This window comes from Aedes albopictus, chromosome 1 (genome assembly GCF_035046485.1).
Source record: "Aedes albopictus strain Foshan chromosome 1, AalbF5, whole genome shotgun sequence".
Lineage (NCBI taxonomy): Eukaryota > Metazoa > Arthropoda > Insecta > Diptera > Culicidae > Aedes > Aedes albopictus.
The window spans coordinates 185,916,763-185,935,709 of NC_085136.1; the positions used below are offsets into that span (position 1 = coordinate 185,916,763).

The following is an 18,947-nucleotide window of genomic DNA, read 5'->3' on the forward strand; positions in this document are numbered from 1 at the left end:
AACAAAATGGAGAAATTTTAAATTTGATCGTATCAACCCGGAACAAAGCATTTTTAATCTATATTGGCGACCAAAACAACTGTGCAAAATTTGGGAGTGATTGGTTGCGTCCCTGTATTCCGCATTGCGATTGAAATTTGTATGGGATTTAGTATGGGAAAAGTTACTTTTTCGCATTTTTCTCATAAATTGATTTTTTTTTTGTCTGAAACGATCTAACTAATGACGTACAAGTATAGCCTAGGATATTCCGAAAAACTTTGCCGAAGACCGCAAAGTGATCCGACACTTGTGAAAAAAGTTATAGACACATTCTACCGTGACGTTACAACGTTTTGACGCATTTGTAGTCAGATTTTCCACTATAACTCATGAAAACGAGCGTAAACCTTAAAATATTTTTTTCGTATTCGGATTCCTTGTAAAATTTCTGATATATTTGACCAATTGAACATTTAGTTTTCATTAGAAAAACGTGTTCAAAATGCGTATTTGTAGCGTGACGTTACAACGCGCTAGAATCCGACCCTCTCTAACGCGCTACTAACAGCTAAAAAAATCTGCTCGGATTTTTATGAAATTCTGAATTTTTTTTCCACCATTGAAATTTATTGTTTTGTTCTTCAATTCAATGGAATAAAACATTTAAATTTCGGATTTGTTTTTGGATAATCGACTTTTACATTTCGTGACGTTACAACGCCCGTTCAGTGTCAAACAGGGTTATGCTCGCGTTGTAACGTCACGAAAATACACATCATGTTAGAATCAGAATAATCAGCCAAATTTACCCGAATTTGTGAATATATTATTGCATTATCTTCACTGCTTCAAGGGGGACTTTATTCTATTGAAAATCCGTTTTGTGATAAATGGCTCGGAGGGCCAAGTTATTGCTATCAGCAATATGAAAACTCCTTCATGAAGGTTAATGGTACCCATCTTCGGCCTAGTACCACCCATATTCATCTAATTTTGTCCCAAAGACTAAACCGTTGATATTCATTACTTCGCACCGCCAGATATTTAGATTTTGCAGCATAAAACTAATCATGCCGTCGAATTAAACATTTTTTCAATAATTTATGCAATGTCATTGATTCAATTAAAAACGCTTTAAGATGTGCGAGCAGTTTTTGAACCAAAGATATACCTGAGGATCTGCATACCACTTAGGGGCATCAATTTCTGTGACTTCAGAGACAAATAGACCTAATTCTGACAAAAAAAACCTTCCTATATATGTCAGAGTCATAATTACTTAGAGAGTTAGTGTCTTTGGCAAAGTTATTTGATAAGTCAAAAACTTACAGCTGATTTACTATTGGATGTGGGATTCTGACACATTGGGCGACGCTAATTAAAAGTTTACAATAGTTTACAAACGATTAGAATTTCCCAAAAAAAAATTCAACAAATTATGACTAATTGAGAAACTATTTTTTGGCAAAATTTTTGGGCACTTTATAAAAAGTTACAACATGTTGAATATTTTTTAAATATAAAGTGCATGATTTTTCAAAATTTCAACTACCACTAGTCAGATAGAAACTTGAACCGAACGGCTGAACTGAAAATTCTTGACAAGATAAATTTTTTTTTCAAAGACATCAACACTAAAAGTCTAAAGTCTAAGTAATGAGAGTCCTGAGATATATGAGTTACAATTTCGTAGGTGTTACGTCTGTTTGTCGGTGATTCTCGTTATATCAAAAATAGATGTAACACTGACGTAATATCCATTCCATATATTTCAAGATCCTAACTATTTAGACAGTTGGTGTCCTCGACAAAATTGTTTGGCTGGTCAAGAACTTTCAATTGATGGGCCGTATGATTTCAAATCCTTCCACTAGGAGGCGCTAGTGGAATTTTTAGTTTTACTTATCTCAGGATCGTCATTATTTGGAAAGATGGTTGCTTCATTAAAGTTGTTTAGTAGATCAAGGACTTTTAGTTTAATAGCCATATGGTATTAACTTATGCCACACAGTGGTGGTAGTTGCAAATTTTCAAAAGCATGCCAATTTTATTAATTACCCAAAACACATTCATTATTATTATTGACTCTTTATTATGGGGATTTTCAGCCCGAGGCTGGTTCATCCCCTAAAAACACATTCAACAAGCCGTAACTTTTTATAAAATATACCAAAAATTCTCAAATTTTAACTGATAGTTCCTCATCTTGTTATCTGTAATTTCTACAAATTTGGACTTGATTGGTTAGCTCTACACAAATATGGAACGCTTTAAGAAGAATCATATTTTTGACTGTTGTTTTATTAACTCTTATATCTTAGGAATAAGTGAATCAAATCAAATTAAATTTTGAAAGTTAAGAATTACATATTGATCTTTGATTACTATTTGATTTGAATACAATGTGTCCAAAGTGAAAAAAGTTGCAGCTTGTAGAATACTTTTCAAGAAATTCTAATCCCTTTACTGCTTTTGCAAAATGGAAACTAACGTCTTCTAGTGGCAATATCTCGCATCTATTGGTAAATCAACTGCAAGTCCTTTACTTATCAAACAACTTTGCCGAAGAAATCGTATTTCTATAGGGATCCTGAGATGTATGAAATTTAAAATTTGTAAGTTCTCTAGCGCCGCTCGTTGGTGGAACTTTAAATCAAACTATCCATCAACTGTAAGTCTTTGACCAACTTAATAACTTTGTAATTTCGTCAGTGTTTCGTCTGTTGGCTACTGATATCACAGAAATTTTCGGTTTGAGTGGTATTTGATTACGATTAAAAAAAATTTACAATATCACAGTAGGGGATACTGGGGAGACTTGATCCCTTTTTCTTAATTTACCTGAAACTTTAAGAAAAACACAAAACTAGATCCGATTTCCGTTCAAAATGGCAGGTAAACATCTATTGCAAGTTAATACACAACAGAAGGCCTTTATATTATTGTTAAAGTTTTCAAAACTGTGTTTTTATGGAGGCATGTCTTATGATGTATTTTTCAAAAATGGTTGACACTTGATCCCCCTTTGAGCACATGGTTTATTTAAAGGGAAAATAATTCCAGAGTCTTCCTATTAATTTTCTTTTCGAGTTTTCATGTATTTTCGATGAACATGGAGTGTTTGAAATTGTAAGATTTCCTTAAATTTTTAAGGATATCCCGTATTTTCAAAATGGGGAGACTTGATCCCCCTTTTCTTAGTTTGTACTAAAGTAATAATTATCTGACACATTTTATCGTTGAATAGACTATAATTCCAAGTAAATAGAGGCTTTCGAATAGAATTTTATTTTTCACATGTATAATGTGTGTGTAATCCTCGAGGGATCAAGTCTCCCCATGTTACTGTTGTGTATACTAAGCTGAATTAATTAAAATATGTCAACAACAGCCTTATTTGGATAAATAAGTTTGAAAGTGTTCTATTTGAACTATGTGCTGTGAAATTTTGACACGATTTGATTCAATTTTCCCAAAGTTATTGAGATTTTTCGGAATCTATTTTATTTATTTATTTCGTCAATCATTGTAGACTACAAGCTTAATGTATAAATTTACAGATATTGATACTTATATAACATTTTATGTGTCATTAGATCTACCATTTAGGACTTTCCTTAGCAGTGGTCTTGACATAGTTAAATCGATTAATTCACAGTATTTGTTATAGATATTCATTAATGAGCTCATTGGTCCGTATTGTATGAGCTCAAGCTCATACACAACGAGAACGAAACTGTTTTGAATATAGAGCTACGTTTGTTCAATTCAGAAGCCGTCCAAGCCAGAAAGATTTGGTCTTTTCCACAGAACTTTTTTTCGTGACGTTACAACGCAAACTTCAACCAGGTGAAACTCAGGCTTCCGTGAACCGATTTTCTTTCTTTTAGTTTCATTTAAAAGATCTTTTCGTGTACAAAGAGCATACAAAATTTCATATTTGTAACGTTTTCCGTATTTGAATAAAATTTAAAAATGTTGATTTTTCGTGACGTTACAACGCAATAAAAACCCATACTATGATCAGCCATATTTCAGAGTTGTAAAGTCTTCCGATTAAAAATCTTTTTATGCTAAAAAATCTACATACATTTATCTACAAATGATGGAAGACTTTTGCAAAATCAGTGTGTTGCTGTTTAAAATACGACAGTTTGGGTGAAAAGTGTGCCTAAATGACTGAAAATCACGATTTTAATGTTAATCTTAATCGTCGTTCAATTTATATTTATTGTCATACTAATATAATGTCGAATACATTTTTGGATGGCAAAAGTAATGTAGAATGTGATAAAAATGTCAAATATGCCATAACTCAACTTTGAAAAATTGTCATTGATGATACGGGGCCCGTAGAATGTGTCTATATCGTGCAGATTGCTCGGTGGTGCTTAACATTTAACATGTAAAGGAATAACATCAATAATAAAATCTCAATTTTTGGCCTAAGAATAATAACTTGGCCTAAGGCGAATAACTTTTTTCACAGGCGTCGGATCACTTTGCAATATTCGGCAAAGTTCTCCGACATATCCTGGGCTATACTTTAACGTCATTAGTTACATAGTATTAGACAAAATAATTCAAATTATGAGTAATATGCAAAAAAAGTACGTTTTCCAATACTAACTTCCATACAAATTTCAATCGCAATGCGGAATACGGGGACGCAACCAACCGCTCCCAAATTTTGCACAGTTGTTTTGGTCGCCAATATAGATTAAAAAAGCTTTGTTCTGGGTTGATACGATCAAATTTAAAATTTCTCCATACAACGTTGACCCACTCTAAGGTATGCGCACAGCAAAATCTAGCCAAAGAAAATCAAGCAGTAATAATGCATTCTAACTTATTCCCAAACCAAAAGCTATTCATCGTAAGAAAGCATTAATTTACTTTAAGTAAACATCAAGACATTGTTGATTTGACTTATTATATCCGCCATCTTGAGCTTTTCGCTTGAGTCCTTCCGTAAAGTTTTGCACAGCACTGTCGATCGCTTGCCAATAAATTTTTACCACCTTTGTGTCAAAATCAATCTTATTTTTTGATGAAAGCTGCCTTTCTTGACATTTTCTGAAGATTCCAATTTACGGTTACTCAATATTTTTCAATTGGGTTGAGTTTTACAGTATATGAAATTTTGCGATTTTTGAAAAAATGCGGCACAAGTTCCACATAGTTTTCTGCATACAAACACAAGGATTCTCCGCCATAAGCAGGACACAAAAATCAATTCAAGTCAATACACAATATCTAAGCTTTTGAATAAGTGGTTGCAGCCATATTCCCCGGCATTTCCCGTAGTGAAAAAGATGATTTGTTGTACATGTATTTTTAAAAGTTCGGTTTTTCAAACCACAAATTCAAATTGTTGACCAAACTATGTATTTCTTTCCAAATTTCGATTTTTTCTTGGTGTTAAGGTAATCTGCAACCTTTTCACGTTGTGATGATGTATAGAACCGAATACTTGAAAGCTAACTTAAACTTGCGGGAACGGTCGTTTTAATGTACATTGTCAGATTTTCAGCACGTTTGTGCAAAAACTTTTCGAGGACTTCTTGTTTCCTTGACTCTATTTTAAACACAATGTCAAAATATCTCCCTAAGTAAATATTTTTCGATTCCTTACAAAATAAGCTTTCATTTGCGCCATAGGTTGCCACGATTCGTTGAAAATTGTAAAATTTCTATCCATAATGCGGTGGCTAGATTTTGCTGTGTGCATACCTTAGTACCTACTTACTTACTTTTAGTCCTGGGCACCCACGAGGTTTTTTTTTTGTCTGTATTAACGAGATTTTTAACCCTAGGCTAGTTCATCTCGGGTATACCCACGGTGGTGCAGAGGGCCGAATTGAAAGATTTTTATCCTGGGCGATTGCCAGCTGTCGCCTTGACCTGTAGCCAGGTCAAATTTCTGTCGACTTGCTTGATTTCGTTGTTGAGGCTGCGTCGTCATGAGCCTCTGGGTCTGCCTCTGCTGCGATGTCCTGCTGGGTTCTAATCTAACGCTTGCTTGTAGATTTCGTTTCCGCCCCTGCGTATAGTGTGGCCGACCCACCTACACTTTCGCTCCCGAATTTCTGTCGGTATCGGCTTTTGATCACATCGACGATGGAGCTCCACGTTGAAGATCCAATTGTGAGGCAACCACGCACGAATTATATACCACATGCATCTATTGATGAAGACCTGCAGCCGTTAAGTGTTCTCCACTGATACACACCAGGTTTCACTGGCGTATAGCAGCACAGATTTCACGTTCGAGTTGAAAATTCGGATTTTGGTGCATCGACCAATCCGGTTGTTTTTCCATACGTTTCTTAAACTCGCAAAAGCAGCCCTCGCCTTCTTGATCCGTGCACCTATGTCGATCTTGGTGCCGCCATCGGCCGCCATTTTGGCTACCAAGATATTGGAAGCTTTCAACATTCTCCACTGATTGCCCAGCTACCGTAAAGCTGGAAGGGTTGACCGTGTTTACATCCAACGATTTGGTCTTGTTGACGCTGATGGTAAGACCTGCCGCTGAGGAGCGATTGCCAAGATCATCGCCGTTGAGCTAGGAGAGCAACGTCAATCCACGATTTGGTTCACGCACCTACCAGGATCTCTTCGATTACGATGAGAAACAGTAGCGGTGAGTATACATCCTTGCCTCACTCCAGCAACGACCCGGATGGGATCGAACAAAACACCGTTGTGCAGTACTCTGCACGAAAATGCCATATACTGTGCTTCAATGAGGCTGATGATTTTCTCAGGGAGACCCTTGCGCCTGGGCTTCCCACATGTTTCCGTGATTGAGACGGTCGGAAGCTTTTTCGTAATCAATGAACACCGGGTAGAGCGACTTTTGGAATTCATTGATTTGCTTTAATTTTAAACTGGGATTCCAATACGTTTTCCCTTCAGTCCTCTGCGTATCCATGAGTGAACACAAAGCGCTCGCATATTTATGATTGAGTATTACTTTTGGGATCCGTCTTGGTAAACGATATAATATCTCGTCGTCCAGCTCGGTAACGTACGACTAAAAGATTTTCATAAATACAGAATGTAACAAAAAAAAAACAAAAAGTGTTCCACAAAGTTTGTGAACTATCCTCAGTGTGCCAGTAGCCGCTCACTAGCGTAGAAAAGATCTTTGATCGGGAGTAATTAGACCCATTCCCTGGGGGTCTCAACGGCCGGGCAATCCATAAACTGGTAGGTGGTCTCCGAAAGGAGTGGTGCATAAGCCACCTTACTTTAATCCCGACAAACTCGCAGGTTGGCGTGTTACAAACGTAATGGCAAAATGTGTTTTAGTATGCTTATTCTTCACTGCAAGAACTTAAACAGATTAAAAACAATGAGCGTATTGAATGAGTCAACTTAACGAAAAACTGCTAAATTGTAGATCACAATTTTAATAAATTCGACGAAAAAAAGAAAAATAAATAAAAATAAAAAAACTGTCAATTTTTTTTAATTTGTAGATGCTAAAATTACAATTATACGCGTCTTTTCCAAAATGGCAGATTTGTTTTCCTTATGTCATATTCAACAACATTTTGTTTTTACCAACTTTTCCTAACCGGTTCATTATGCAACTAAAATGAGTTGCATAATGTTCACTATGCAACTTATTTGAGTTGCAACATGAACATTATGCAATCCAAATCAGAGTTGTGTAATGAACAAATCATTGCATAAAATTGTGTATGTAACTCGTTACAAAACTCTATCCAACTCGGGAAGCCTCGTTTGATAAATGTACGACTCGTGCTGAAAAAATCAACTTTTTGCAACTCCTTACATAAATAACTGTACCCACATCTAAGAAACAAACGAGCTCACCTTTCCATATTCACTCATCCATAGCTCCAATGCCGATCTTGTCTGTACAAAATTGAAACGAAAGTCGTCGGAAAAACATTGCATAATTAGTGCGAGAAAAAGTGGTAATTTTAAATTAAAATTATACCGTTTTTGTCTTTTGAGTAACCTGTTTCTATCTATTATTATTTGATTTACTAGTTTTCATAAGCAGCCTAACTTTATTGTGCTCCTTTCTTTTATTTTCCTTTTATTTCAGTTTATCTAAATAACAATCGTGTCTCTGGTATGAGCCATTGTTTTTGTTGTCGAAATGAATCAGAAAAGCGGAAACATTCCTTCCGCTTCAAGAAATCCTGCATATAATGCCGCAGCACTAGAAAAAATAAAAAATGACTTGAAATCATTCGAAACAGTGCACGGAATTCCTCAGGTAAGTGTCATTTGCTTTGTTGGCTGGCACTGGTTTCTTGTAAAAAATTTTCCAGTTCCTGGGCTTATCCCTTATGTTTCTCTTTTTTCTCTTCATTTCAGAGTTCCGCTACATCGAAGTTGATACGTAAAACAAGCATTGAAAGAGAAATACCACCGTCATCGCTACATCTGCCAAGAAATAGTCCTGCACTAGACTCCGGCGCGGGCAGTTCGCGATCGAACAGTCCGCACTCACAACAGCTAGGGACGAGCCGAGTGCAGTTCTCGCCCTCGCCCTGTCCATCAAATTTCAGTGATGCACCGCCCCTACCGCCACCACGATGTTCATCTACCCCGTCTACACCCCCTCCCCTGCAGTTACTCAAACGTATGCCACAGGCACCGATGGCCACATCACGCAACGGCCAATTTCAGTCCCAAAGCCCCGCCCGAGGAACATCACCAATATCAAGCAACAGCAATCTAAGGCCACCCATCATTGTGCAGAATGGACCGCAGGTTCAGCAACAGTTGAACCAACAGATGTCCTTTTATAATAATAACTCGGCGGAACCGCCGCCTCCATATCCGATATCACCAATTAGTCAAGTGGCACCGCCAAGCTATTTAATATCTATGAATTGCCGACAAAGTCCTACACAATCATCGCAAGATTTTCGCAAAAGTCCAAGTTCGGGAATCTACTCAAGTGCCTCGGCGGGCTCGCCCTCGCCAATTACTGTGTCGCAAAATGCCATCTGCAGTAGTTCAACGGCCAAACCAATTGCCTTACCGCCGGCCCGCGGTGCTCGCCAAACCAACACCCAGCATCCCATAATAATGCATTCAGTAAAGTCTACCCAGGTCCAAAAGCCTGTCCTCCAGACTGCAGTGGCTCCATCGGCACCGACGACCGGCAATGTAACTTGTGCAACCCCAATGCAATCGTCGAGTCCGAATCCCGCTCCACCGCCACCGTCGTATGCCACCTCGCTAGAGCAGAAGAAACTCAGCGGCAAAAAGGCAGTGGTCAATGTTTTAGCATCTCCGCCACATATCATCGGTGCCGCAGGCGGAAGAGATGGAGGAGGAGGAGTAGGTGGTGGAGGAAAGAATGTTCCGTATCCGACTGTCGCCACTGGCACGGCAATTGCAATGGGTGTTGGAACAAGCAACGTCGATCCGCCTTCCTACGATACAACAATGATTTTGAAACAAAAGCAGCCGCCACCCCAAACGAGAAATTCGCAACCACCTCCTCCATATTCCGAGGGTAGTAATGCCTTCATCGCTAGCAATAATAACGATGATAATAATTTACATGACCTGAATGCCGGTAATGCTGTACATAGTAATAGTAGTAATAATCTCATAAATCATGCTAATAACAATAGTCAATGCTTTAGCAATTTAATAAACAATAATCTTAATAATAAAAACAATCATAATAGTAATAATACTGATAATAATATGAATAATAATAACAACAATGGTGATAAAGTTGAATGTGATGGAAAAACGAAGAGCGACAACCTGAATTACGGTATTTCGTCTAGTTCAAAAAAGTACGAACCAAGTATAAAATGTATCGCTAATAACAACGTCAATGCAGGCGGCAATAACGGTGGTAAAAATGTGAATCTTCCGCCAAATGGTGCATCTGCTGGTCGGGTGGCCAACAGCCAGATGCAGCATCACGATGCCTGCAATAGTAATAAAAACGACCACAAGCATGGCTGCCGGCCAGCTGCCAATACCAAACCCAACGGTATAACATCGAACCAGGCCGGCCACGATGAGCACCCGGCGGAGCGGCCAGTTCCTGCGAGCAAAGCTCACTCTCAAGGGGAGCCCTCAAAGAAAATCAAACACCAATCGCCCATCCCGGAACGGAAGCACATTTCCAAAGAGAAGGAAGCGGAGCGGTTCGAGTGCAAGGTACGCCACTACTCACCCCAGGCGTACAAGTTCTTCATGGAACAGCACATCGAAAACGTCCTGAAATCCTACACCCAGCGAAACTTCCGCATCCGCCAGCTGGAGAGCGAAATGTCCAAAATGAACCTTCCGGAGGAAACCAAGATCGAGATGCGGAAGCTCCTCTGGCAGAAGGAGAGCAACTACATACGGTTGAAGCGGGCCAAGATGGACAAGTCCATGTTCTCCCACATCAAAACCATCGGGGTGGGCGCGTTCGGTGAGGTGACACTGGTCAAGAAAATCGACACCCCCAACCACCTGTACGCGATGAAAACCCTCCGGAAGTCAGACGTACTGAAGCGGAACCAGGTGGCGCACGTTAAAGCCGAGCGGGATATTCTTGCCGAGGCAGACAACGAATGGGTCGTTAAGCTGTACTATAGTTTTCAGGATAAGGACAATCTGTACTTTGTCATGGATTACATCCCAGGTGAGATAGCCTTGCCATCATACTAATATCTGCTTTTCATGTTTACTTATGCTTCAATATTTTGTTCATTTTCAGGAGGTGATCTTATGTCGCTTCTCATCAAGAAAGGTATATTTGAAGAGGATTTAGCTCGATTCTACATTGCCGAGCTAACCGTGGCTATTGAGAGTGTCCACAAAATGGGATTTATCCATAGGTAAGTTGTACATCTGTTAAGCAATAGCTATATTTTGACATTTCTTGCCTAAACTGTGTATTAGCCTGGGACACGGTTTATATGGGAAAATATAAAAAAACGCGAAAACTCTACACTCAGTAGCGAAAAAAAAGCCGACCTGAATTTTTCTCTCAAATTCCGTCTTGTTCAATCTGATGCAACTTTGGCAATTATCAATAGTTTTGGCTGAAAATTTTACCACTTCATCATCAATATAATGATAATGTATGGTCAAAATTTCAAATTGATAGAAATTATATGATTTGAGTTATAATAATCTATATGAAAAAAATCCAATTTTGGACACACTTTTTTCAAAAATCTGTCTTTCAGTGATAATTTTAAGTAGCTTCATGAAAATTTCACTGCAGCGTCAGTAAATATAGGAAATGTTGTGGTCAAAATTTGAAATGTTTTCATCTAGCGGTTTGGGCCACAGAAATCGTCAAAGTTGAAGTACCAATGTGGGTGCCTACAGTTTATTTATTTATTTATTTATCGTCTTCGACTTTAAAAATAATACAGACTATTATCTAAAACTAATTCTTATTCTAAATACATTCTTGGACACATTAAAATCGAACAAATGGTACACTTCATTAAGGACAAACGTCTTGAAATCCCGCTTCAACAGTGCATCAGAACTTCAGAAGCACAAATCTCAAGAAGCAAGCTTCAAACAACAGTGCATTTTATTATTCTGTTCTTGCTCACTTGTAATAAGCTTTAAATAAGAAACTCAGATGCGCTGGTTTTGTTTACGAAGAGATTTGTGCGCTCAAAATCATGAGTAGGTGCCAAAGTCGGCCATTGTGGCGGCCATTTTGGGATTCTGACGAGTCTGTCCTTAAAACGTTGACAACACACATTTAGAGGGTTATTCTGGCCATATTGAGTGCGATCGAAAAATCGTATCTTCTGGTCGTCCTTACCGGAGCATTGATGCGAAGCCTGTCAAAAATAGCGGGGCAGTCAACGTTGTTGTTGCGTACAGTTTCAGTACGCTTGCTGCTGAGTGGAACTGGTAATCCAGAAGCAATAGTGGAGTGCATGAGCGGCGGCGCGGAGGTCGACGGTGGTGATAATTTTACAACTCGGCAGTGTCGTTTAGTTCGTAAACGCGCAAGGGCACGGCGGTTAGGAGATACGTCTGCCCCGAGAACGAATACCACATTGTAAGATTCGATAATAATGTAAAAATGTAATTTTTTTTTTTTTTCAAAGTGATTACGGCGGTAGCAACACTGTGCTTATGTTCTACACCGCACCCTTTCCCTACATTTGCTTCTAGGAGCCTCTATTTTTGTTTCAACACACAGAAGTACGTAGGCGTGTGTGGCCCAAGTCGACACTGTTTTGGCCTGCGTTGAACAAAAATAGTTTTAATAAAAGTTTCCCCTTTTTTTCTTTTTGTCAATTGTTTTTTTGTAGTATGGTCCATGTATTTAGTTAGGTTCTTGTCAATTTGTCAGTTATTCGAAGTAGATCTCCAAGGTAATAGTCAATTAAGTCATTCTGATCTGTTCTATCATAGCACAGCTTTAGTCTTTGCTTTATTGAAGTGTAGTTTTATTGGAAATATGCTGAATGTCGTTATTAAAAAGAGACGTCTGGAACTGTGTCCTGCTAGTTGTTTCGTCATGCACATACGTCATGTCTTAATAATGCCTAGGAGATTAACGAAAACACGTGTGTTTGGTCGGATGTCCATTGCGTAGAAAGTCAAGGAAAATAGGTTTCTTTATTGTCAGTTGTTATGTAAGCAAGCCTCGCCAAGTTGGTCAGTTGATTGTAATAAAACAAAAATTGCTTGTCAACTATTATGTATTCATCCCCCTACAAATACTATGAAAAATATTCAAATTCGTTCTGTCCTATCGGTCCTACCTCGATAAACCATGTCATTTTCTCATGCGTGGCCTAGAAATGTCAACCTAGTCATACAAAAGTAACGTTGTTCAGTTAATAAAAAGCGGTCAGCTTTTGTCCAAAATGTCACGTCGAACGCATTGATGTCAACAATGCGTTTAAATGTTCGCACGTTAGCTTCGAATCTATCAGCACAATTAAGTGCTGCAAATCTCCTTCCCACTATTAATTCGTCGGTTTATTTTAATTGCATTATTTAAAGACAACTAACATGGTAAAAAATCGACAAAGCGACTATGACATTAATAAATTACCGTCGATGGGGGTGACAATGGGTCTGGGGGGTGAGATTGGGTCAAAACGGAGAAACATAAAATTTGAAATAGCTCATCAAATATCGCTAATTTATGTTGAAAACTTTATATTATTTCAAAGAGGAGATGTTTTTGCACGTCATGATGCAGAATAAGATGTTTAGCAATAATGGATTTTTGTTAAATTTATGGCTAAACTTATATGATAAAACTACTGGTGAATCACTCTGAAAAAATTTCTCCATCGTAATGTTTCACACGAGTACCTAAGCATAAATTTTCTTATAAGTGGTTAGCTGTAGGTATTACCTGGTCGATGCAATGAAAAACGCGGGCTGTCAATGCTCTTTTTATTTAAAAATTCAATATTTTCGACCCAATGTCTAAGTATTAAGAATGGGGGTGAGATTGGGTCAGGCAAGTTATCGAGTGCACATAACCTTAACTAAAAATTCAACTTGTTATCCAGTCCCCATTTGACGTTAGAGTGGTGCCATGTTTACCGTATCTTCATAAAAGCCCACTTTTCTTCGCAAATATGTCTAAGAAGTGGCAAGCGGGAGTGTTCATACGTTTAGTGCCCTTATTAATCATTTATAACAATAAACCCATGCGTTTGGACTGAAGAATAAGTCTTATAGAACTCATACAAAATTTATTTAAAAAAATCCGCTTTATTGTTATTGTGAGAGAGGGTCTAATAATGTGAAATGTTGTGTAACATAATATTTGAACGACCCTCTATCTTGAGATGGAGTGATTTGCTTTGGCAGTATAGAGGCCAATGATCATAAGAGTTTATAGCGGGTTTGGTTAAACATTTCTTATGCAGTATACTGAAAATATCATGTTTTTTTTTCAATCGACCTTTCAATGCACCCGTCCCTCGTTGTAATCCTCCCCTACTCTCATGGAGGTTGAAACATTAGATGAGGATGGTGGCTAAAGATGGCGATACAACATACAAACGTTATTTTATCAAATTTCAACAATTTTTTCGGTTGTATTAGCCCATTTAGGTGGTTTAATCATCTTTTAAAATTACCTAAGTTTTTATTCGTCATGGTTGCATTGTATTTTAAGAAGTTTTACTAGATATGTTCAATAAAATTAACTTATATTCTTGGATAGGCGATTTCGAACACTTTGACCCATTCTCACCCCCTCTAAGGGGTGAGATTGGGTCAATTTTCAATCATTTGTAGTTTAGTAAGCAATTCATATAATGTGATACTGTCTTGCTAAACTGTCATTACTAGATAGTAGAGTATACATACCGAATAAAAAGTTATTCCGACTTCAATTGTATTTGTTATTTAACAAACATTCTTTGAGTATCCTTTTTTGACCCATTCTCACCCCCAACGACGGTACTAATCAAAATCAACCGAGAAACGTGGGAAATAGAGCCCAAACAACATTTTGAAGTCAGCTGGCTGTTAAAGGTTCCAAAACCTGTCACAAATCCTGTATTACTTTTAATAGGATTTGTAACGATCATCAAAACCTTCTCAAATCCAACCGACTTGGAACTATTGCTTGGGAATAGACTCTACTGAGCCCTGGCGGATCCTCCGTGTTTATCGAGCATGTCTGATGCATATGATCAGTCATACTCCATCTGCAGCAGCCGGTTCGTGATGAACCGTTGGAGGCGCATTAAAGTGTTAAAAAGGTGATATGCTTCACTAAAGAACACTACATTACAATAATCAAAATGAAACTCCTTCACTTTGACATCGTCAACCCCTGCGAACTTGGCCAGGGTATTGCCCTTCGTGGAGTTCAATTTAGATTCATAAGTTTGGTTATGAAAAACGTTTGAGCTTCAAATTAAAATTCAAACAAACAATTTAGAAGTTGCCCCTAGAATTGCCTTGAAGACACTTCAAGAACTTGTCAAGCAGCCTTCACAAGAATTTCTTTTGAATCTCTTCAAAAAGGTTTGCTGGATTTTCTCCCGAAACACCTTCAAGAACTCCTCTTAGATTTGCCTTTGGAACTGCCCTGAAATTACTTCAGGCATTCCTCATTAATCGTTTCCAAGAATTTCTCCTAGAATAGCTTCCGGATTTCCCGAAAATTTTCCAGGAGTTTCTTGAAGATTTTAGTAAATTCTTTCCATAAGTCTCTTTTGAAGTTGATGAAATACTTCATCATTAAATTTCTTCAAAAATTAGATTTTTAACAATTGTTTCCGGAAGTTTCTTCAACATTATCTTCTAAAGTTGTTGCATAAGTTGCTTCAAATTTATTGTTCAAATTATCCTCAGGCGTTCTAGGCATCTTTTGTGTCTTGATGCAGATGGACCTGGAATCTTGTTTGTAGTTACTCCTGAAAATTCTCTTTTTGTTGCTCGAGGAATAAAGTTGTTTAAGAAATTTATGTTAGAGTGGCACCAGAACATTTTTCTAGGAGATGCTCCTATAATTTCCATGCAATATCGCCACAACTTACTCATTGAGTTTCTTCAGGTTTATTTTCTCCAGGATGATTTGAGTTTCTCCATATATTTCGCTTAAAGTTGCTTAAAAATTTTCTCCAATAATATTTCCTGGAGTTTCTCCAAAAGGGCACAGGAGACGCTTTATGAATCTCGCCTGAGATTTTTTTTAAAGTTTGTTCAGGAGTTTCACTTGGACAATTCAAATTGGATTCGTAAGTTTTGTTTTTCGAAAAATGTGTGAGTCTTATAATAGAAATTTAAACAGTGAAAATTAAACAATATTGGCAACCAAGTTGAGATGTGTTGTGAATTTTGTCAAAAACTTCGTGCTTTGTGTTTTTGTGTTTTTCGGAATGGCGAAATTAGAAATATTTGATCAGCGCTGCATTGACTGCGCATGAAAACTGCAACTAATTTTTAAATGATTCAAGATTACATTTTTAACATACTTTCATTTGATTCGTACCACCTATAAATAAGTATAAGCTGGCTTCGTGACTTAGCTGAAATGCCGAAATATTTCGGAGTTGCGATTTCGAATCTTACCAGAACGGATTGTTCTTTTTGTTTATTTATCATTTAATTTGTGTTCAACACAGTGAAAATTGATCAGCATTTTTTTTGTTTGATTTCTTAATAAATTTAACGAGTTATTTCAAATAATCGTTGAAAAATTTCGATTCGTCTTAAAGTACTCCGCGGGCCGCATCTTAAGGCTTGGAGGGCCGCATGCAGCCCGCGGGCCGCAGGATGAGCACCACTGCTCTTCAGTATATATTTTGGACACCCGGTGTTTAAGGTTGAAGGATTCGTCATCAATATAATCGTCATCTTTGAAAATGCAAAAGCAAAGTTTCCTCGGTCAAAACTGAATCGCCTGCGGTGAAAATGTATTCACTGTGATCTATTCCCCACCCACAACACAGTGAATACATTTTCACTGCGTAAATTTTAGTTTTGAACGAGAAAACTGCTTTTGCATTTTCAATGATGACGATTTTATCAATGACGAATCCTTCAACCTTAAACTCGTTTGAAACTATTTTGGAAGAATTTGCCGCTTGAATATGCTGGATCACATCCTAATTACTTGATCGACAAGAGCTGGTTAGACGAACTTTGCGAATTTAATGCGCTAGAATGATAAACGTTTTTGTTTACATCTGCAAGTTTCCTCAGCACCCCAATCTCTTTGTAAACATGATGCGACACTCGCACGGATGATGAGCTTGGTAAAAAATAATTTCAAGGCAAATAAGGATATTTCCAGTGAGGAAATGATTGCTGCCCGTGCAGAGCGATCTTATTTAGCGAATGATTATAAAAAATTTCGTCATCTCAACATTAAACCTGTGTAAGTTGTGGTAAAAGGACACAGAGGGTCCAAAATATATGGGGGTCCAAATTATATTGGTTACCCTATGCTCCGAGAAAGTTAGCTTCGAATCAAGTATGACGCCGAGATGCTTGACAGCTGCGACTCTCTCTACTACGGTAGTACCCACCTTGTACTCAAAATTAGTCGGTGAGCGCAGTCGTGAAAAAGTTATTACGTTGCATTTCGCGATGTTAACTTCCATACCGTTCTTCTTGCACCAGTCCAGCAAGGCATCAATATCCATTTGTAGCGCACAGCAGTCCACGAGCGATGTCACAACACGGAAGAACTTCAGATCGTCAGCGTACATTATTTTAGCTGGTTTGATTACAGTGCAGAGGTCAAGAGCGAAGAACACAAAAAGAAGCGGTCCTAAGTGACTACCCTGCGGTACGCCTGAGGCGATAGGAAACGGTGCTGAAACTGACGTATGCACTACGATCCGTCAGATACGAATAAATCCAATTGGTAAACCATGCTGGAAAGCCATATCGCTTTAGTTTCTCGACAGCGAGAGTGTGGGGAACACGGTCGAAGGCTTTCGAGAAATCCACGTAGATGGCGTCCACTTGCTGCAGTTTTTCCATTTCGTATTTCAAGAAAGATACGTAGCTCATCAAGTTAGTAGTAGTGGACCTTTTCTTGACAAACCCATGTTGTTCATCAGCGATGATGCGGTGCACCGACGGGTATATGATGTCTAACAGCATACTCTCAAATACCTTCGGCAGGCAATTCAGGATAGATATTCCCCTGTAATTTTCAACGTTGTGGATGTCACCAGTTTTATGGATAGGTGTAACTGCCGCCATCTTCCACTCGGGAGAACATCCTTCTCTCATCACACGGTTGAAGAGCAACGTAGAAGGAAAGGTCAACGAGGAGCAGCACGCTTTGAAGAACGAAGGTTGCAGCTTATCTGGGCCGGGTCCCTTCGAGGCGTCGATGCGAGACAGCTTCGTCTCCACGTCATCCTCAGCAAAGGGGATTAGCGGTATGTTGAGATTGTACGTCTGCAGACTATTCAAGTATTGTTAATCCAAAGGTGGTGAGTTATTACTTGACACACTTTGAAAGAAACACGAGAATAAATTTTCATGCTCGAACGGTGACGTAGAGGTGGGATCTCTGTAGAAAACGTTTTGTGGTATTCCATTGGTCGCTGTTCGTTGGCGAATGTGTCTCCATAAATGCTGCAGGTTTTCCTTGCAATCGTTTTCGACACGGGAAACGTACGACCTAAAGCAGGCTTGGTTCAGAGAGTTTAATTGGCGCTCTAACTCCCTCACAACTGCTTCCTGGTCCTCGCTTTTCGTTCGAAAATATCGCTTACGTGCTTTCCTCAATCGGTTTCTCATATCACTATTTTCACTCCATATTGACCATACTAGAATACCGGTGCAGAAAAAAAAACCGAGGTCAATCCGTTCCATTAATGTTTAGATCTAAGTTTTAACAAACAATCCACTTGTATGACATATTTTTATAAATTTTTGTGTGGTCTGCTAGTTATCTATGACATTCTACACGTAACACATAGTGCGTTGCGCGTTACACGTAATGCGTTACAAACATACATATGTTAGAGAATATACAGGTATGTAGTTTGTATAATTTACTAATTTTGGTTACTATAAAAATATTATTATAAGCAAACATGTGACGTTACACGCCTTCATTGTCACGCAAATGAACTCTGAACTTTCGGTGGGTTTGGCCAATATATAGAGTAAGGTGGGGCAAAAGTTCGACCTTAGTTGAAAATTCAACCTATTTCAAAAAATCGAAGCAGATAAAAATAAATAAATACCGTGTGGTGATTCTACCATCCATGAGCTAAAATTTTGCTGAACAAAGTTACGCCAAATGTCTTTTTAATTTTCAGTTACAACACTTTTTGTATGTGTGTGTTTCATTCGAACTCTTGCCCCACCACTGGGGCAAAAGTTCGAATCTAGTGTTTGTGGAATTTCGCTAACCATAGCACACTATTTTGACACTTTGGTAATAGGAATACCTGAAACCACTTAATATTTGATGTCAGAACTGGAATACACTTTAAAATTCGATTTGGATTTTACCCAAATCA

At 38.2% G+C, this 18,947-nt stretch overlaps 1 protein-coding gene across 2 annotated transcripts in view; it reads left to right on the forward strand.

The window, feature by feature from the left end:
• The window catches only part of LOC109622734 (serine/threonine-protein kinase Warts), a 53,731-nt gene that overhangs the window by 25,683 nt on the left and 9,101 nt on the right, over nt 1-18,947 (forward strand). For both annotated transcript variants that reach the window (XM_020077170.3, XM_062845981.1), the window contains exons 2-4: nt 8,069-8,242; nt 8,344-10,633; nt 10,709-10,829. In XM_020077170.3, coding sequence (XP_019932729.3) covers nt 8,123-8,242; nt 8,344-10,633; nt 10,709-10,829 — 2,531 coding nt within the window. In that variant the 5' untranslated portion in view covers nt 8,069-8,122. The remainder of the gene's footprint in view (nt 1-8,068; nt 8,243-8,343; nt 10,634-10,708; nt 10,830-18,947) is intronic.